The sequence below is a fragment of the Pygoscelis adeliae genome, unplaced genomic scaffold, assembly GCF_000699105.1.
Source record: "Pygoscelis adeliae isolate BGI_AS28 unplaced genomic scaffold, ASM69910v1 Scaffold397, whole genome shotgun sequence".
NCBI classification, from domain to species: Eukaryota; Metazoa; Chordata; class Aves; order Sphenisciformes; family Spheniscidae; genus Pygoscelis; species Pygoscelis adeliae.
In genome coordinates this window covers 493505-514508 of record NW_008825212.1, presented here as the reverse complement: position 1 = coordinate 514508, position 21004 = coordinate 493505, and the positions used below count along the sequence as shown (strand labels likewise).

The 21004-nt window shown below is 49.4% G+C and overlaps 1 protein-coding gene across 1 annotated transcript in view; it reads right to left on the bottom strand.

Annotated features, from left to right (window-relative positions):
* Positions 1 to 4768: 4768 nt before the first annotated feature.
* The window catches only part of RABL6 (RAB, member RAS oncogene family-like 6), a 62215-nt gene continuing 45979 nt past the window's right edge, over positions 4769 to 21004 (bottom strand). The window contains exons 11-15 of the mRNA XM_009329046.1: positions 12374 to 12592; positions 11357 to 11705; positions 9330 to 9507; positions 7526 to 7578; positions 4769 to 6901 (exon numbers count right to left, since the gene is read on the bottom strand). Coding sequence (XP_009327321.1) covers positions 6707 to 6901; positions 7526 to 7578; positions 9330 to 9507; positions 11357 to 11705; positions 12374 to 12592 — 994 coding nt within the window. The 3' untranslated portion in view covers positions 4769 to 6706. The remainder of the gene's footprint in view (positions 6902 to 7525; positions 7579 to 9329; positions 9508 to 11356; positions 11706 to 12373; positions 12593 to 21004) is intronic.

Here is a 21004-nt window from a genome sequence, read left to right as displayed (position 1 = left end):
CTTTCCCTCGCATCACCTCCCTTCCCCCAGCTCTGAAACAAGGGAGAAGCCAGGCCCTGCCACCCACTTCAGGGGCTTAGGAGGGAGCTGGAGCCTGCCCCGCAGCCCCCAGTGGCTTTGGTGGCAGAATAGGGTGAGCGTGAAGTCTGTAAAGCAGCTGCTGGCTTTACGGTCCCTGCCTGTAAAGAGGGTCATAAACCCCACATTCCCGTCTGCCTCCTTGGAAATGACGGGTCGGTCCCCAAAGGCCGGCAGGCAACGAGTCTTGAGCCCGAGCACAGGGCATCCACCTGCTGACCCACAGCAGTGCCAGAGGCAAGAAGACGCCCCACTTGGGGTGCCCTCGCCCCCCATGGTGCCCCCGAGGAGGGATCTCAGCGCTGCCCCGCCAGCGGGATGCAGCACCAGTGTGCGGTGGGAGCTGTGCCTCAGCAGCCCAGGCAGAGCGGGCAGCACCAGCGCTGGGCAGGGCTGCCAGGCATCACTCCAGCCTGCCCAAGCAACGCCACATGCCAGCACCAGTCGCTCAGGATCCCCCGAAGCCGTCAGCCCCTGCAGTGACGCACAAACCAACCTCCTTGGTGCTGTGCTGATGACTCCCAGCACCGGGCAGTGCTCGAGGCAGCGAGGCCAGGGTAGGAGCCCACCACCTCGTACCCTTCCACGTAGCCGTTTCCTGCCGATGGCACAAGAAGGTGTGTTTCTCCTACCAGCTCTGGGGAAAAGCCTGCTCTTTTCCCAGCCTGCTGGCTCTTTCCCACAGCCAGTCTGCAGACGCCAGCACGGTCTCCGTCTGCAGCTGCCACCCAGGCCAAACCGCAGGCGCAGGCAGAGCTCCCCCATGCCGACACATGCTATCCTGGAGCAGGGAGAGGCATGCGGCAGAGGGGAGACCGGCACCTCTCAGGTGCCTCCTGACCGGCATCTCTCAGGTATCCCCTGCCACCGGGAGACACAGCACCCCCCTCCTCCTCCTCCCCTCATCTCCTCTGTGGTGACGGAAAGCCACACCAACTGCTTCCCCTCCTTGCTCTGGCCGTAAGGCAAAGCCTGCCAACAATTGGGAGATAACTAGGAGTTTTATGGGTTCACAGGCTGGCTTGCTGCCCCACAGCAGTATCCCGCCACACAGCCCCAAGCAGAGCACACGTGCGTACAGGTAAGACCTTCTGCTTTAACCTGTAATGGTGCTCTGGTTTCCCACAGGCTCCTCCGTGCCTGAACCCGCAGCTTTAGCCGGCTACGCCACATCTCACCTGAGCAAGGTCCGCCTGAGCCTACAGGACCCACCAGGTTCAGCCACGATGGCTCTCTGAAGGTGCCAGGGGATTATTTCCCTTTGGTCAGCAACCTCCCTGCGAAGTGGTTGAAAGACGAAGACTGGATACTCACCACGAGCCGCCCGAGGGCCAGGAACACGTGTGACATGGCCGAGATGTTGAAGGCTTGTTTTGGAGGCAAACCCACAAGTTAAAAAGGCTCGACCACTTGCCCTGGTATCTTTACGTAGCAGACTGAGCCAACACTGGATTAATTATATTATGCCATGATTGAGACTGTTGCTAGGTTACGGGAACCAGTCCCTAAGCCCATCCTACTGCGGGACTTCCCCAGAATCACTCGTTTGCGAGCTCAGGAGCATCCCAGAAGGACAGGCAAGCACTACGGTCTCTCCAAGACACAGGACCCTCGACTGCAGGGAAGCTGCAGGCAGCACACCCATCTTGCCCCCAGCCCAGCCACCTGCCTGCTCGCTGCCCTCCCTTCAGCTCTGCCTGGCCCGTCCTGCGACGGGGCCTGTGGCAGCCCGGGCCTGTGTTTGGCCCCGCAGCACCTGCAGGAGCCTGCGGCTGCTCGCAGGGCAGGCCTCCTCCAAGAGCACCTACAAGTTCGCACATTCATTTTGTGTCCTGCTAAAACCCGAGTTTTAATAACCTTTTCATGTTCACTGCTGGAGGGAAGGAAGCAAATTCCCACCCCGGGCCTCGGCAAGCCAGGGAAAAACTTGTTATGACCTTACGGGAGCAACAGAAACAGGGTGAAGCTGAACCTCTCAAAGGGCAGGATCATTGCACTCCTCGCACGTGGCCCTTGTCGTAAATCATGGGGAATGATGAAGACCTGGTGCACTGGTGAGCCAGCTGCTCGCTGCAAGTCCCCAGCAGGATACAGCTGTGAAAAAGGCCAGCCCCATCACAGGGTGCAGCAGGAGATGTATCGTACGGGAATCAGCCGGTACCAGCCCTGGCACGACCTCATCTGGACTGGCACGGCCACAGAAAGATGAACCCAAAGGGGAGCCGGTGCCAAGGACGGCTGCTAGCACAGCCGGGGGACAGCCTGTCCAGCAGAACAAAAGCAGAGCAGGGATACGAGCCCTGGCCACACAGGGCTAGGGAGGGAGCAGTATTTAAACAGTGCTGGCAAAGGCACAAATAAGCATAAATTGGCCAGGAATAAATCTGGATGGCAATTATCAAACAGCTCCCAAGCCTCAAGGCAGAAGACTGATGGACAGCTTTCCGCAGGGGTGCTGGAAACTGGGCTGGTTTGGGGGTGGTGGGAGCTGCAAGGACCCGTCAGCCTGTCCTTGTGCTATTTTTCTACCTAGTATTTTGACAAGGGGGTGGAGGAAACCATAGGTTGGGTGTCAAGAGATGTGGTTCTTTTGGCACAGGCTGTGCCACGCAGCGCTGGGGTACACGGCACAGCAGCAGTGCTAAGCCGCTTGGTTCTTTGCAGGGATGAGTTTTGTGACAGCCACTAACACAGATTAACATGAGCAAGAGCTTTAGCAAGCAGGGATGGCCACCTGTGTTAAGGAGACTTGGGCCATCAGGAGAAAGATGCTGTGAACATGCTGCCTTTGCACAGGAGGGATCCTCGGGGAGAGGATGTACAAGCATGGAGGAATCAGACAGCTCCCGGCCGCTCAGGTGCAGGTGAACTGGAAGTTCTCGCTAAAATCGGCTCCCAGCCGGGGAGCCACAGGGATGCCGGCACAGAAAGCATGCTGTGAAGCCTGCGGAGATCAAAATGTCACGTCTGCTCTCGGAGTATGACTTCACCCACATCTTGTCGCAGCAGCTGCACCAAGTCACACGCCACCAGTTGCAGAGAGTGACAGGAACCGCTAACCGTCACGCTGGATCATCCCACTCCAGGGACGGGTACAGCAAGGAACACTCCCCAAAATAAACGCTGGGCACACAGCTCCCATTCATGTCTCAGGTTAGCAGCACAGCCCTGGCTATCCCAGCCGGGAATACTACACATGCTTTCCACAAAGCAGACACAGAGACTCCTGCAGATGAAGGATAAATGCCTCGTCTCCTCTCCTCCTGGAGGGCTGCCAGACCAGCCTGATGCTCGAGCAAACGGAGGCTGCTCGTCAGGCAGCTCTAGTACTGCACCCCGCAGAGGCTTGGTCAGCAGCTGAGCGATCCCGGCTGGGAAGACACAGCGGGTAGGAACAGGGGACCCCGGAGTTACCCCTCATGACTTGTCATGAATGCTCTGGCTTCAAGCTGGCACAGTGGAAGCCAAGATGCAACCGTACCGTGGCCGAGGGCCCTGCGGATCTCAACCAGTGCGGAGGCAGGGAAGCGGGCAATATGGCTTTCAGGCGTGTGCCTCCAGCAGCAGCCCCCGAGGACAGGGCTCCCCTTGCTGCGCTTGGGAACCAGGCCCAGCTGGCAGGCTACAAATGCAGTGATAAATCTGCACTTCTCCCTCCTGCTGCTCTAAACCAGCTGAGACCTTGTACAGCATGCAGCTCTGGCCAGCGTTAACTGCAAGAAATTGCAGCTCCTCAGCCTCAAGCTCTTTTTTTTTTTTTTTTGGATGACTGATAAACCCAAAAGCAAATACACTGGCACCTCTAGAGATGCTCACAGGAACTATTTATATCGACGTGATCCTGCAGAAGCTTCCCCATAATGACAGGCACGTACACATACTTCTTATATTTAGCTTATTCGAAAGACTGGGCATGGGAGAGCCCAGCTCAGACAAGGTCTATTTCCTTCTCCCCTCACTCATGCTTGCTGGCCCTGGATTACACCTCATGCTGTAGCCCTAACCAGTTCAGTATTCCCTGAAAAAGGGAGAAGTCTAAGTCTAAAAAGTGCCTTTTTGCTGCTATTCTCTTCCATGCTCCCGCTTCACCCACAGGGTGGGATTTCTCTGGCCTTGAGGCCAAAGCCAAAACATGCCACACACCCTCCTGGGGCTCTAGCATAAGTAAAGAGAGCTCCCGCATCTGCTTTTTCTCTTTTAAAGGAGTATTTTAGAACACAATGACTCATCTTTGCTTGTTTTTGTCTCAGCTCCTTGTGCTGACAAGGAACACGAGCCGCAGGGAGTGTAAAGGCTCCTACGGTGGTCAAATCTGGTCCAGGTGAAAGACAAACCAATGCCAACATCAGTGTTTCCAGGGGACCCAGCGCCTGTACAGCCTTCTGCTAACCAAGAGCTGCGTTTGCAAGGAAGCAGAGCTGAACAAAAACGCCGTCTCCCTTACGCTGCGTGAAACGGCTCTCTCAGGACAGACTTCATTTTTGGGGAAAGACCTCATGGTTTTTACGTTCCACTTTTTTTTTTTTGAACGATTTTTAATTTAGCTCCCCATTCCATGAAGTGCAAGAATGCAACAGCATGAGGAAGGGGCAGCGGGATGCCCTTCTGTGAAACAGTCCTGGAGGGACACGCAGCTCCCGAGCCCAGGCAGAGATGCTTGTGGTGGAGAAGAAGATGTGCAGAGGCAGTTGTACAACAGAGCTTTATAGTCAGAATGGATTGTACCAGTTTTTTTCAATGCAAAATGGAACATGACCCAAAATCTTCACAGAACAGAAGTGCTTTCAGGAAGGCAGCCAGCTGAAGCTCGAACACCTGCCTGCCTTTCGCAAGAGAGGCCGCAAACCGGTCACGTCCCAATCCACTTTTTACTCCCCAGACGTGCAAAGTTTGAACTGCCCTTTCCCTATGGTGTCACATGAAATGTACTAATGCTCAGAGAAGTAGGCAAATGCTAATGGCAAACAGACCTGAACAATATACTGCTCATGCAGCAAAAAACCCCGTTTGTTTTATAGGGAAACAGTTACAAGTGCATTTTGGGGGCTGGGGGAAAGAAAAAGAAAAACAGAGCAGGTAACTGCCTGCTGGGGAAGACAACTCTGGAGCGGATAACGGATCAAAAGAACACCTCGCTTTACAGGGATGTAGAAGGAAACCCCAGTTTGGATTTCATAGCTGACATTCTACAACAAAAAGGGGAGAGGGGGAACAAAACCAAACCTCAAATCAACCTGCAAGCAACAAGGTAATGTAATGCACAGAATCTGGAGGGAGCTTCACCGTCTGAGCTGTGAAAAGGACACCAGAACCAAAACAGGAGGGGGTACGGAGAACTAACAAGCTCCATCAAACACAGGGGCTGCTCATTGAGACACAGCCAAGTGTGAAGGGCTGGCCTGTAGTGCCCTTCCAACGGCAACCGGTGCTGCTGAGCAGGTACCAATCCACGGGTTTAAGTTCAAAGCAAAAATTAAAAGGCTTCCCAAACTCATGGGATAGGAGGAGGCTCTCCACTTGGGGCAGGGAAAGGCAGCACGTTGGCTGCTGGGAGGCTCAGCCCAGTAAACACGGCTGCAGTATTGACAGAAGCTGGACCAGGAAGGACGCTGTCTGAGCTAGTGATTGTCCCTCTCAGTGTAGAGAGGCAGCTGGTGTTTTACAGCGTGACTGTAAAATGCCTGAGAAGCAAAAGCCTTGCCATGCTAACACTTCCCTGTAGACAGTTCTGAAACTCTGGATATCTTCATTTCCACATGAGAGTCATGTCCCTGAAAGGTACCGAAGGGAGGGGATTCTAGTATATGCAAATTCAAGGGTGGAAAATGCAGAAAAGCACTGATTTTCCTCTCTCTTTTTCAGGTTAGCTTTGCACTTTGCATTGTTTTCCCAAACTGCATAGCAGCTTACGTGTAGTGTCTGAGACACTGGGGCCACGGAAATCAATGGGGCTTCATGAATTCCAACAGCAGCACCAGTGAGTGCTAATTAAGCTGCTGTGCAGAAAGGTCCCGTTCAAAGGACTCCAAAATCACACGCGCTCTCTCTCACTCTGGCCCTGCAGCTGCTGTTTTAGAGAGCTGTAACATAGCATGATCTGCTCGATTTAAAGCTCATCAACTGCTGGGTGGAGCAATGGCCAATACCACTTTTCTCATTAAAAAAATAGGAAGGATAAAAAGTTAAAGACTTGAGACAGGCGAGCACAATGCGTTCATGCGGCATGTTTTGTTGCACTCCTCTTAACAAGACAGGAATTTCAGGTGTGCAGGAGTGGAATATAGCAGGGGCGGAGCAGGAGGCAGGTCCCCTTCGCCTCCCACACCCTGCCGGCTACCCGACGGGGCATCTCTGGAAGGAGAAAAAACGACAGCCTGGAAGCGGGCCTGGGAACCGTGCCCTGAACCTTCCCTTTACTCAAGAACATCTCAGCTGGATTTTCCTTGTGTAACGAATGCACCAGAACAGCACACACAGATGCAAAGCTTTTGTTTTGCCAGCTCTGTTCTGAGAGAATATATGGCAAACGGCCAAAGCTTTACACATCTGCACCTGTCCTGGTGTGACTCGCAAGAAAAGATGGAGACAGCCACAATAGAAGAGTCCGCTGCGCGTACATGCGGCCAGCCTACAGCTCCTCATAGTCCCCACCTCCTCGCGGCTTGCTCATGCTGGCTCCTCCTCCAAGAAAAGCCTCAAGTTCATCTATTTCATTATTTTTCTCCTTGCTCTTCTTCTTCTTTTTCTTTTTCTCCTCTTTGCTCTCCTCCTTCTCTTTGCTCTTCTTGTGTTTGCTCTTCTTTTTCACAGACTTCTCCTCTTCCTGCAAAACGAGAAAATTTTTATTAGTAAATCCTCTGAGCATGCCAGTAACCCAGCATAAATCACCCTGAAACTTGGCTCTGACGGGAACCTGACTTAGGGTGAAGCATCTACTACCAAGGCTGGCTTGGAGCTAATTCCAGAAGACCCTTCTGCGTGTTTGGACAGAAGAGAGGAAAGACCATCTGGTTTATATGTAGCCATGGTCTGTCAGGCACTTTGTGCCCGACAATACCACAGTATTGGACAGGCAGAAATGCCAAAGACAAAGCCTCCTGCAGACTTCCCTCGCTGCCTCTGAGATTAGGTCTGTTGGGAACACCACTCTGCTTGGAAAAAGTCACGATGTTATCAACAGACACAGCCCAGCAGAGATGCTCTGCTCTGTTTAATCCTGTATTTTACAAACTCACACACTGCCTTTTCAAAATTCAACTGTTCTAAAAGCTTGCTTTTAAGCTGCAAAGTGGTTAATGGTCTGCAGAGCCTGGGAGGCACAGATCCGGCTGCAGGATGGGAGAATGGAAGGAAGGCCACCAGGTACACAGAGTATGCTGTAGAAGGCCACCCCTCTCCTAGGCTGGTAGATAATACGGCAGATCAGCTCTGAGGAATTAAGTAGTACCTCTTTGCTTTTCTTTTTCTTCTTCTTTTTCTCCTTAGAAGGTTGTTTATCTGCTCAAACAAAAAAACAACATTGTTTTTAATCAATTTAAACCATAAGAGATGCAATTCTGCCCTGCCCTGATTTATGAGAACAAAATGCTCCACCCTGGAGCCATGTGCAAAGGCAATCCTGACTCCTCAGGACAAACTGTGCCCCTTTAGAAACCAACATAGGCCGCAGCAGTCACGCCCTATCTTAACCATATACATCTAGTTTAATTATGAGCATTATATTATCTATATTATTCTGTGTTACGAACACTGACCTGGGCGTTCGCTATATCACAGCTACTAAGAAACAAATACAGAGACCAGCTCTACAAACTGGTCCAAAGGCCAAACTGGGAACCAGATTATTATTTCCAGAACTGAAGAAGAGCTCCTGGGAACAGTTTCCCCTGAACGCTAAATATTCGAAGGCAGAGAGAAATCCCAGCAGGCACAATTTGTGCTTCTGTGAGTTGAGCTAGTAATGGAAGGACCATTCAGGACACAGTGACAGCAGATGGGAGCACCCTAGCAGGCTAGCACTCACTGTTGTTCAAACTGTGCATGGAAATTTTATCACCACGAGGCCAAAGCGTCAGCCCTGCTCTACAGGGGTGGCTACTTTCATGGTATTGAATGAGTCCCAGAGTCCATCACTGTCAAATCATTTGTCCCAGGTTATTGTGGTTGATGACTTGGCTGCTAATTAGACTGCTGAACATCCACTGCCTTTGCACAAAAACTCCTTGAACAGGAGAATACCTACTTGGCTGTTTCACAGGAGGGTTTATAACTGCACCACGTTTCACATGTGGTATTTGATTGCCAATTTTACCTACACATTCTTTTCCTTGGTTGATCTGTAAATACAAGTCAGCCATGGGGAAGTCTAATTCCTGGTCAAGCTCCAACTGACTGACTACCAAGACGTTTTTATATTTATCCCGGAAAGAGGAGATAGGAGGAACCCACGTTGAATTATTAAAGATGCTAAACTGAAGTTAAATTATTGACCTGGGCCTCTGCAGATGCACTTCTAGCTATTTCAAGCTGTGCCGTTCAGCAACTCAAAGCAACAAGCCAATGAAGCCATCACAGCCTGTGACACCTTGCTTACACTTTTGGAATAGCTATTCAAAGAGATCTCTCTCTGCTGCTGCTTACAGCTTGTTCTCTCCTTAAGTCTTTAACTTTTCATCTTTCGTGGTGACATCAGGGGCAGATCTATAAGAAGTTGCTTTGCAGTAATGCCAAGGCAGCAGAAATTATTTGTGCGAGTAAGATTTGTTCCCTCAGGGAATGGGGGTGGGGGGGGAAGCCTGAGGAATGCTTACGTTGTGACCAGAACCCCACCCCACCTTTCCCAAAAATAGAAGAGCAAATTGGCAGGGTATGTCAGAGCATTTTGCTCAAATTGATCCAAATTCTTGTGGGGGTGGACACTGCAATGCTGAGCACCACTTCCCAGGCATGCAAGGCTAAGCAGGAAGCCTTACACAGAAGCAGTTTGTGAAAGACGTGCTCCTGCTTCCAGCTGGGACAGAAATAATACAGGGCTGATGCCACGGACGAGCCCAGTTCCCCCCCCTCCCCATGGGGAAAAACTTAAAGTTATTTATGCTGTGTTAAACCACATTAGAGACTCACACAGGGCACTGCATGAAGTTACAGGGTATTTTATTTAGTGCAAATTGGTTTGCTTACACCCTGGAACCATTTTGGAAAAAACAGATGCCTGGCAAACAAAATCAGCAAGAGTGGAAATAAGGTGACACCTTTACCTTCCTCACTGCTCTCCTTGGGACCAGTTTCTTCCAAACCCAAACCGAAGAGATCTGAGTCATTTTTCAGTTTAAAGGAGTGGACTGTTGATTTCACAGGCTGGGGTGGCTTTGCCAACGAGGTATCATCATCAGATATTTCAGAGAGATCTTCCCGGACCGGGAATTCATCCTAGAGACAAGAAAAGGCAGACAACACAGACAAGTCTTTCAACCAAAATCTCTAAGCATTTTGTATACAAAGACGTCAGATGTCAGCAGGTGGGGAGGAGGAAAGGCAATGGTAGCTGAACTGAGCTGTTACTGACTGGAAATCAATGCCCTTGATCTTACAAGCTCTACCTGTTTCTTGCCTCGGTAAAATGTCTCAGTAGCATTGGTACTGGAAAATGTGCTCTGATAACTTAACATTTGTGCTACTAAAATAAAATTTCTGATGCAAAGGTATTAAATGAGACCTTCAACTGTGTTAGCTCAACAGCATCAGCCTCTAACTGCCCTAAAGAGGCACCTCTGTTTTGGGGAAAACCAAATCTAATAGGCTGAAAACTCACCTCCAGACCTGACAGACAAAACCTTTTTCCTCTGTAGCTCTGTGGGCTCTCGCGTACCAGAGGCAACATGCATCAGGGCCAAGGAAGCGGTCTGTGTTTGCAGAGTAACTCCCTTCATCGAGTCAAAAGGGAATGTGCTCCCAGGGCAAATTTGCCCCTTCAATGTGGGCTAAAAAACAGGATGCTGCAGAGACTGGATATCACCCAAAAATCCTCTGTCTCTGCATAATGGGAATGGAAATGAAGTTTAATGATCTTCTGATACCTGCCAACTGATCCTCTTCAGAATTCGTTAACCACCCTTTCTTTATATCCTCCATACTGACCAAACATGGCCTCGCTCTGCTGCTGACCTAGGCAACGCCCCCCTCCTCCTTGCTAATGGTGGTGTTTTTACTGCTTTGCCTGACTGGTAAACCTTGAACTTGAAAAGCATTCACAAGTTGTGGGGCATCTCCCTGACACCGTTGCAATGGCAAGCTCCCTCACAAATCCCATTTCTCGTCATCGCATGTGAAAAGAAGCAAACTTGCTCCAAATACTTTTGCTTTCATATTAAAGTGCCAGGAAAAGCAGGTACTGAAAATGCTAAACGAATGGAAAATTACTTAATAAACAGCATGACATATAGGCAAGGTCAAAGAAACTGGGACAACCGTCCTTTTTGCAGGATTCTGGAATGATGCAAACAGATAAACCACTCCTGAACACCAGCTAACCCAGACACCAGGAGTATCCCTGAACAGCAATTGCCCATCCCAAATCACAGTTAGCAGTTTCTAGCGATTGCTCTGCTGGCTGTGAGTGCGGATCACTGAAATCAGGGATATCTAGAGCCACAGCAGCAAGTTCCTACCAGCCCAGAGAAGATGCTTGTGTTTTCTCCATCTTTAATACATGACAGGTGCAGAGGGCACTCCTGCTGCACCGTGTGTTTGAGCAGATACCTGCAGGCAGCACTGAGCACCTGCCCATGTGTTCAGCGCCACGGAGACATTACAGCTAACCTGGCTATATTGGAAAGTCCTTCTCTGGCCGATTTTTCTACTTCAGTAAGGAGCTTTGCCAAGCAAATTTTGTTATGGCCTTTTGATTGCTGGATTGACTGCAGGGAGCTCACTTGTTCTCTCTTTCTGGCATGCACACACTTCTGCATATTAAACTCTGGGTGAAAAACCATTAGATTTGTATTTCATACCTTCCACACCGCTAGACTGACCGTGCTCTGGACTTGCTGAGAACAAACAGCACATTAAAACCCGTAAGCACAAACCTTGTTGCCGTGTGGCTTCAACAGAGCATTAGTTAGTTGTGCTAATATCAATCCCTTCAGGTTGCTTAGCACATGACTTGCTGCGACTGCCACTGAGAGATGGGAGAGCAGATGAAAGCTCTGCTCAGTGAGACGCCTCAACACTTCAAGCTCAGCTCCGCAGCAGCACACAGCGATTCATGCATGTTATTTACCATTTTCTTCTTCTGGCTGTCAGAATCCTCACTTTCGAAGTCTGGATCATCCATAACAAATGAGAGCATCTGAGTAGCTATTGGTCCCTCTTGATCACTGTCAGACTCCTCAGGCTTTTCCTCTTTGACCACTTTCTGCTTGAGAGCATGTCCTTTGCTTTGGGAAGTGGTCTTTGGGGCCTGGACTGCTGCTGGGGTGGCAGCAACAGCAGCTGGCAGGCTAGTGTTGAGCTTGCTGCTGCTGTTTCTTTCGGATCCAGAACGTGGAGGTAAACTGTCAGGAGGCTTCGGGTCAGTTGCTTTGGTCAAAATTGCTTCACTCTGTGGTTTCAAAGAATTTCTGGAAGACCTGAGAAGAAACAAATTGTCAGAGCCTGTCCACGCTCCCATTCTGTGAAGCAAAGCACAAGCACCAATTAATAGCTGAGGCTGCCTCAAGGGCTGCAACGTGCATCTCAACAGGAGAGGTAGTTCATCCTAGGGGTGTGTGTGTTCAAACACATACCACTCAGAGGCTGAAGACGGTCCTCATCCCTGAGGATGCTGATGCACAGGTGCCTGCACCAGTGGGCCGTGTCTGACCGTATCACCCACAGGATGGGGTATGTGGAGAACATGATCCAGTTTGTTGTTCTCCAGCACAGAGTGTGGTGAATGACTTCCACTCCCCTCACCACAAGACTCGACTCCTCTGTCCTCATACCGCTATGAACAGACGTTCAGGCACTCAGTTACAGTTTCTTGTTCAAAATTGAGAAAAAGACCGGGCCATTCCCAAACAGAAACATACCAGCAACCACAGAAGCACAGTGCTCAAAGGCATGCTGCCAGGTGCGGTGCAGAAAACACTGCATAAAGCAGGCACACCTAAAGTAAATACAGCCCCAGCTTACAGCTGAAGGAACAGGCTGATAGAGACACCAGGATTTCCCAGAGGCTGCACAGAAGTCAGTGGCAGGACTGAGAAGAGGCCCAAGTTTGCCAGCACAACCCCACACTTCAGGCTGTGCTTCGTACCTTTTTTTTTCCTGCTCCATGTTGATGTCTTCATCAGGTATAAGTACGACCTTAGAGTCCTTCACCTCTTCCTCTTCCTCCTCCTCACTGGAGAGGGTGACGTTCTTGCTGGGCACCCGTTCTGCTGCCAGCACGGGTCTGCTGGGGATTTTGTCATCCAGATCCAGGTCGTCCTGAAAACCTGCCACCATGGGGTTCCCCGCAGGCGTCTCTCCATCGCTGCAAAATAGACAATGATCAGACACAGCACCCCCAGGATGTGCTAGGGCAGACATGCCTCCCCTTGAAAGCAGACTGCCGCTTGCCTGGCTATTCCTGCCAAGTTCAGGGTCAACGTCCCTCAGCCCGGGGCAGCCGCACTGCCAGCCTTCTCCCTGCCCGCTGCCCCGTCCAGGCTGGCCCTGCGCCCTGCGGGCTGCAGGGGTGGCACATGCCCTGTACAAAACGGGCCACAGAAGGATGTGTCACACAGAGGCTGCTACTGCTCAAGCTGAAAATAAGTGGCTGGACAAGGTGAGCCTCAGTGCTACAGAGCAGCCTGTTGCTTCAGCTCTATCAGAACATCTCTGGTCCAACATGCAAGGATCAGCCAATTAAACCGTGGGAACTGCTTGCCTTAATCCCCACATCCTGTAATTAAACCTGATCATATCCTGACACTACTATGGGAATTCACTTGCAGCTATTAGCTTCCTGGAATTATTTCTATTTCTCTGGTGCTCCCTGAAGCAGGCAGCTACCCAGACACTGTAACCATGCTTTAACATTCCCCAAATTAAATTAACCTAAGGACACACTTTTAGAGCTAGGAGTCTGTCAGACTCCCTGGATGTAACACAGTTATGTGTTCGGAGACATCTTGATAGAGAGCTTTGCAGCTGAAATTACCAGCTGAGGATTCTCGTCTGAATGTCCCCAGGACTCAACAATTTTAATACTTTCTGAAGGATTTGCTCATGTCAGGAACACAGATATTTTCCCCAGCCTCGGCTGATGAGTCTTTGCATCACCTTTCCTCATTCTATTTGCTTTATCCGCAACAGATACCCAGATCCTTCCTAATAACCTAGCATACACAATAGTCACTGTCCTTTTAATGACTCGATATGAACTGTACAAACACAGCCTTCATTTTTACACAGAGACAAAAAAAAAAATGATTATAGCTTGGAACAAAGCAGATTTTAGAGGCACAAAAGAATCACAAAAACCTAAAATCCTTAATCTGGAAGAAGGTGGTGTTCCCAGTCACTAGCACACGGCCAGCACTGGAAGAGACAGTGGAGGTAGGTGTGCTGATGGGATGGGAAATGCCGAGGCCCTAACACAGTCCGGCTGATTGTACTACTCAGTCTGGCTCTTCTTATGGCTAGTTACTGGTTTACAAGTTAGTTTTAAAGAATTAATACATCTGCCAACAGGTAATGGAGTTATTTGTGACATATGGGACACCACACTTATGACAACCAGTGCAGCACATTGAGAGTGATTAGTCAATGCTTGTCTGGGTTAGAGTGCCAAGATCAGGGCTAACATCCACTCCCTCCTTCTGCTTTTGGTGTGGATCCCTCTGCTTTCAGGACTCACAACACAGCTCCCAGCTAAGCAGAGGCAGGCTGCTGAAGAGCCCCTTCATCATTAACACTGCTGCTTTCATACCGAGCCAGAAAGGAGGCACACAGCCTGTCCCACACAAAGGAGGAGAAAACTGGTGCCCAAAACAGACGCCAAGGCTGGAGGAATTACAAGTGAGTGATTTCTGAGGTCTGCGAAGCACTGGCAGGGTTTCCTCTTGAAATGCGCTGAAAAGAAAATGGAGTTGCATCCTAAAAATGGCAGGATATTAGTCTGAATTAGTGACACTGCATTTCTTTAACACGTCACTGCTCTATTAAGCACAGGGACTCTGAAGAGATTGCTGCCGCTGCCACCATCCTCCTACTGCACACCATACAAGACTGCAGCCTTTAAAGCATTCCCAGTCCGAACAGAACATCCACGTGTGTACGCACACCCGCACAAAGTGGGTCATCTCCCTTTGGAGTGAATACACTGCCTCCATCCGTAACTTCCACACAAATCATTGAGCGACAGCTTAAGAGCAAAGCAATTGAGTGAATATACATCAGGAAAATCACTGCTGCAGTATAAACAAGGTCTGACAATGCAAAATTAGTATCAGCTTGTGGTCCTGAGGTTCCAGCTGGAAGGAATTCAGAGCATGCAAAAACAAGCACATTGCACCACTCTCTCCAGCACTTGACACGCTGCCAAGCTTGCGCTAGTGTTGAGCCAACGTGTTTGCAGGCACAGGTACGCACCAAAAATGACTACGCTTGCCGAGGTCTGCGTCTGAGCTACTGATCAAAGAGCACGTCGGGGTTTCCTCTGAGCCCTCTGTTGCGCACACAGAACAGCTGCTGCTGCTGAAACAAATCCTGCTGCAACCTGAGCACACGGTCTCAAACCCGGATTGACCATGTTCCACCAGCCCTGCCGTGCAGCCAATGGACCCAGCCCCACATCAGTTTTTGGGGCTAGAGAAGGAGAAAAAACCCAAACTCTAATAAAGCAGATAAGCTGAGGGAATCACACGCTGCAGGATGAGCCTGCGTGACTATATTCTAGGAGGTGGGGGTCTTCTAGTGTGAACCAAACAGTGTCCTCAGCTTCCCTCACTTGGTCTAGTGCAGCTTGGTATCACTCTATAAATAACAGATACCATAAAAGCAAAGAACCAGTTCAAAGCCCTTCAGATGTAATGACAAGGAAATCTAATCAATGTTTAAGATAAATGTCTAGTGATGCTGAGAAGACAGAACAGGAATACTGTTAGATACAGCATAAACTTGCTTTCAGACACCTACAGCCCACCCACGGACCTAGGCCAGCCTGACCCAGCAGGAGGGAAGAGGGGAGCCTATTGGAGCCAGATTAGCTCCTCCGGTACAGTCGCATACACACTGGCTCAGGGCATCAGGCTAAAGAGCAGCAAATTAAGTTCTGAAACAGCAAATTGGGAGATTGAACTGCCTTCCTAATTAACCAGTAAAGAAACTGATTTTGGGAGTTCTCTTTATTGCAAGCTAGAGAACCATAACACACCATTAAACAAAACCCAGGACTCCATTAATCTCTGTAGATCTGTGCTGGGATTTAGCTATAGCAACACCAAGAGACGCCAGTAAGCGCTGAAAGTCTCAGCAGCTGTCTGATCTTTGGGCAAGAGCAGCCCCGTTCCACAGGCATGAGCTCACTCCTCACTGCTAGCACGCTTCAGAAAATAAAGTGGTTTTTTCTAACATTACTGCTCCATGTCAACTCTTGCTCCATTGTTTAGAGACATTAAGGAGTAGGGGATGAGAGAAGTTCACATGACATCATTGCAAAAAAATCAAGAATGCCCTACATCACCAAAATGGATGAGAAATATCAAACTTTACAGCCGCTTTCTGAAGCTCGGAAAGGAACAGCAAAGTTCTTACAAATGGAAGCAAACAGACCTGAGTTCAGGAAGCAGTTCAGTTACACAGCATAACATCCTGCTTCCAACGAGAACAAGACCTTCCCCTCTTCCCCGAGGAGTTGCCCTCTATGTGAGAGAGCAGCTGGAGTGCATGGACTTCTGCCTGGGGATGTATGAAGAGCCTGATGGGTGAGAGTTTATGGGTGAGGATTCAAGAGAGGACAGGTAAAGGTGACACTATAGTGGGTGCCCGCTACCAGCTGCCCGACTAGGAAGAACAAATGGATCAGGCCCTCTACAAAGAGATAGGAGCAGCCTCATGTTCGCAGGCCCTGGTCCTCATGGACTTCAACCACGCCGGTATCTGCTGGAGGGACAAGACAGCAGGACGTAAGCAATCCAGGAGGTTCCTGGAGTGCATTGATGATAACTACCTCCTCCGAGTGATAGAGAAGCCAACGAGGAAAGGTGCTCTGCTGGACCTCATACCCACAAGAAATGAGGGGCTTGTTGGGAAGGTGACGGTCAAAGGCAGCCTTGGTGAAGTTCAAGATCCTGAGGGCAGGGAGGAGGGTAAAAAGCAAGCTGGACTTCAGGAGAGCAGAATTTGGCCTCTTCAAAGATTTGCCTGGAAGAGTCCTGTGAGATAAGGCCCTGGAGGGAAGAAGGGCCCAGGAAATCTGGTTATATTCAAGGATCACCTCCTCCAACCTCAACAGCAGTCCATCCCAAAGTATAAGGAATCAGGCAAAAATGCTACGAGGCCTGCGTGGATGAACAAGGAGCTCCTGGACAAACTCAAACACAAAAAGGAAGCATACAGAGGGCGGAAGGAAGGACAGGTAGCCTGGAAGGAATATAGAGACATCGTTCAAGCATCCAGAGATGAAATTAGGAAAGCTAAAGCCCCAGAGGAATTGAATCTGGCCAGGGATTTCAAAGACAACAAGAAGGGCTTCTATAAGTACATAGGTGACAAAACAAAGACTATGAAAAATGTGGGCACATTCCTCAATGAGACAGGGGACCTGGTTACAGAGGACATGGAAAAGGCTGAAGTACTGAATGCCTTCTTTGCCTCAGTCTTTACTAGCCTTCAGGAATCCCAGGTCCCAGAGACCAGGAGGATAATGTGGAGCAAGGAAGATGTACCCTAGGTGGAAGAGGATTGGTTCAGGGATCCTGGACAAAGCAAAACTGGACATACGTAAGTCCATGGGCCCTGATGGGATGTAGCCATGAGTGCTGAGGGAGCTGGCAGATGTCATTGCGAGGCCACTCTTGATAATCTTTGATCAATCATGGCAACTGGGAGAAGTGCTTGAAGACTTTCCTGAAAAGGAAAGCAAATGTCACTCCAATCTTCAAGAAGGGCAAGAAAGACCCAAAGAACTACAGCCCAGTCAGCCTCACCTCGATCCCTGGGAAGGTGATGGAGCAGCTAATCCTGCAAACTATTTCCAGGCACATGAATGTCAAGAAAATCATCAGGAGTAGTCTGCATGGATTTACCAAGGGTAAGTCATGCTTGACCAACTTGATAAAAGTCTGTGATGCAATAACTGGCCTGGTAGATGAGGGGAGAGCAGTGGATACCTGGACTTCAGTAAGGTCTTTGACACTGTCTCCCATAAGATCCTCGTAGGGAAGCTGTTGACGTACTGGTTGGATGAGCAGACAGTGAGGTGGATTGAAAACTGGCTGAATGGCCAGGCCCAGAGGGTGGTGATCAGTGGCACGAAGTCTAGTTGGAGGCCAGAAACTATGTGGCACGAAGTCTAGTTGCAGGCCAGAAACTATCAGTGTGCCCCAGGGATCAATATGGGGCCCTGTCCTGTTTATCATCTTCATTAATGATCTGGATGATGGGGCAGGGTGTACCCTCAAAAGTTTGCAGATGACACCAAACTGGGAGGAGTGGTCGATATGCCAGAGGGTCATGCTGCTACCCAGAGGGACCTCAAGAAGGGGGAGAAATGGGCTGACAGCAACCTCCTGAAGTTCAACAAGGGGAAGTGCAGAGTCCTGCACCTGGGGAGGAACAACCCCATGCATCAATACATGCTGGGGGCCACCCGGCTAGAAAGCAGTTTGGCAGAAGAGGGCCTGGGGGTCCTGGTGGACATGAAGTTGAACATAAGTCAGCAGCGTGCCCCTGCCACAAAGAAGGCTAATGGTATCCTGGGCTGCATTAGGCAAAGTATCGCCAGCACGTCGAGGGAGGTGATCCTTCCCCTCTGCTCAGCACTGGTGAGGCCACACCTGGAGTGCTGTGTCCAGTTCTGGGTGCTCCTCAGTACTCAGTCCTCAAGAGAGACATGGGTATACTGGAGAGAGTCCAATGAAAGGCAATGAAGATGATTAAGTGACTGGAGCGTCCCTCACATGAGTAAAGGCTCTCTCACATGAGAGCTGGGACTGCTTAGCCTAGAGAAGAGAAGGCTTGGGGGAACCTTATCAATGATTTTAAATACCTGAAGGAGGGTGCAAAAGAAGATGGAGCCAGGCTCTTTTCAGTGCTGCCCAATGACAGGACAAGAGGCAAGGGGCACAAACTGAAACACAGGAGGTTCCCTATGAACATCAGGAAACACTTTTTCCACTGTGAGGGTGACTGAGCACTGGCACAGGTTGCCAGAGAGGTTGTGGAGTCTCAATCCATGGAGATATTCAAAAGCCATCTGGACATGGTCCTGGGCAACTGGCTCTCGGTGGCCCTGTTTGAGCAGGGAGGTTGGCCCAGATGACCTCCAGAGGTGCATTCCAACCTCAGCCATTCTGTGATTCTGTGAACGTAACTATCTCTGCTTCACACGTGAAACGCACTGTGCACTAAGTTGTTCTCACATGAGCTAACTGCAAGACTCTTGCTTACAGACAGCAAGGCAATTCCTCTTAGTTGGGTAAGAGAACTAACTTTACAAATTCTCAACACACAGCCCATTCTTCTGCCACATCTTCAATGGCTCTTCAGTTTCAGAGCTTACGCTTGGTTACAGCACACCTAGAAGAAATGCTGGCAAGCTGCATAAGCTTAACATTCAGATACCTGCTTAAAAATGTTCAGGAGACCCGAACGCATCTCTCTAGTATGTTCTCAGGCTTTGTTCCTCAGTCAGATGCAAGGGGAAAACAGCTTCCAGTATTTCGTTTTTTAAAACCAATAAAATCTCCATTAGGTTTGAGTGGTTTCACAGGAGAACTTTTGTGTTCTTTAGGTCAGAGATAAACTTCTGCAGCACTAGATTTTGTTGCAACTACAAGAGCCTACTCACTGCAGTAGAAGCTGATTATTAGGGACAGTGCTTGCAGAACTCTTATGTTGCTTCTGGGCATCATGGGGTTGTAATTGGCATCCTGAAGGAAATCAATTATTGCAGGTGATGGTCAGAACCACACCTACATCTCTGAATTTCAGCACATCTGGCTTATTGTGGAAGGCCCTTTTTGGCAAGAAACAGAAGGTAAAACTGCCAGACAACTGAGAAAACTGTGTGAACTTAAGAAACCAGAGCAAGACATGGATGCCAAGCTGCAGAGAAATAATGAGCATTTGAATTTGCAGGGATGCTCTGCAAGGTCTTCTCCTAGGGAAACAGAGTTGTTATAACTGCAGATGGTTACCACTGTCATCCAAGGATGAAGCTGTGAACAAGTGTCCTGTCTGTGCTCTGTGAAAGCCCAATGGCATCTCTCTTTCTGCCCCCACCAGCTCATACGCACTGGAAGGCTTCCAAGACTGGGGACACAGCACAGAAGGGCATCACAGCAGCCAAGAACATGACAACTCTACCACCAAGAAGCAGGGCTCTTGCACCACTGTTGGAGATGTTTGGCCTTTTGTATAGTTTAACACCTATTTGCTTCCAATGACTGACATTCTGGAGAAGAGAAGACTTTTGTTAAAGATCCAGCCTCCTACCCACAGCAAGAACTGCAACTAAAGAGTTCTAAGGGCACTCCAGAACCCAGCCCTTCAGCAAACCCCAGGAAGGTCAGGCTTGGCTCTACGAACATTTCCTTGTTAAACACTGAAAAATATCCCAGCTCAGCCACAGCCGCGAGCAAGACGCTTTGTAGGCCAGCATGCTTCTAGCAAACCCTTTTTTTCTTTCTTTCCTTTTTTTTTTTTTTTTTTAATAAAACATCCACGTGTTCTACCATCACAAGGGATGATGATTCAGGCTGACCTGCATTAGACAGGCACTGAGCCTCACACACAGCATTGATTTCAAGCATTGTTGTGGTTGAACTAGAGAACACTGAATCATGACAAAGATGTCAAAAGATGCAGAATCCACCACATTCACAGATGAGCTGTATCAGCATTTAATTACTGTCCTAGTTAATCCAGTGTTGATGACAAGAGGCAGCAGGCAAGAACTATTCTAAGCAGAGGGATGCAGAGCCTGTGAGTATGCTTAGGTCACTTCTTAAGTGACAGTCTGCTTTCAGACAGCTTGCTGCACATCCTCTTGTCTGAGCAGCTCAGTATACGCAAACCCTTTTCCCTTTTTTTGGTTAAATCATCAAAGCCAGGAAAAGAAAAAAAAGAAAAGGGAAAAAAAAAGAAAATCCAGCCTACAGCATAAGCACAGCTCTCTGCCATTTGGAGGACGGAATTATAGAATCATAGAATAGTTTGGGTTGGAGCGGACCTTTAAAGGTCACCTAGTCCAACCCCCCTGCAATAAGCAGGGACATCTTCAACTAAATCAGGTTGCTCAGAGCCCCATCCAGCCTGACCTGGAATGTTTCCAGGGATGGGGCATCCACCACCTCTCTGGACAACCTGGGCCAGTGTTTCACCACCCTCAGCCTAAAAAATTTCTTCCTTATATCTAGTCTAAATCTACCCTCTTTCAGTTTAAAACCATTACCCCTTGTCCTATTGCTACAGGCCCTACTAAAAAGCCTGTCCTGATCTTTCTTATCAGCCCCCTTTATGTATTGAAAGACTGTAATAAGGTCTCCCCGAAGCCTTCTCTTCTCCAGGCTGAACTACCCCAACTCTCTCAGCCTTTCTTCATAGCAGAGGTGTTCCATCCCCCTGAGCATTTTCGTGACCCTCTTCTGGACCTGCTCCAACAGGTCCGTGTCTTTCTTATGCTGAGGGCTCCAGAGCTGGAGGCAGTGCTCCAGGTGGGGTCTCACCAGAGCAGAGT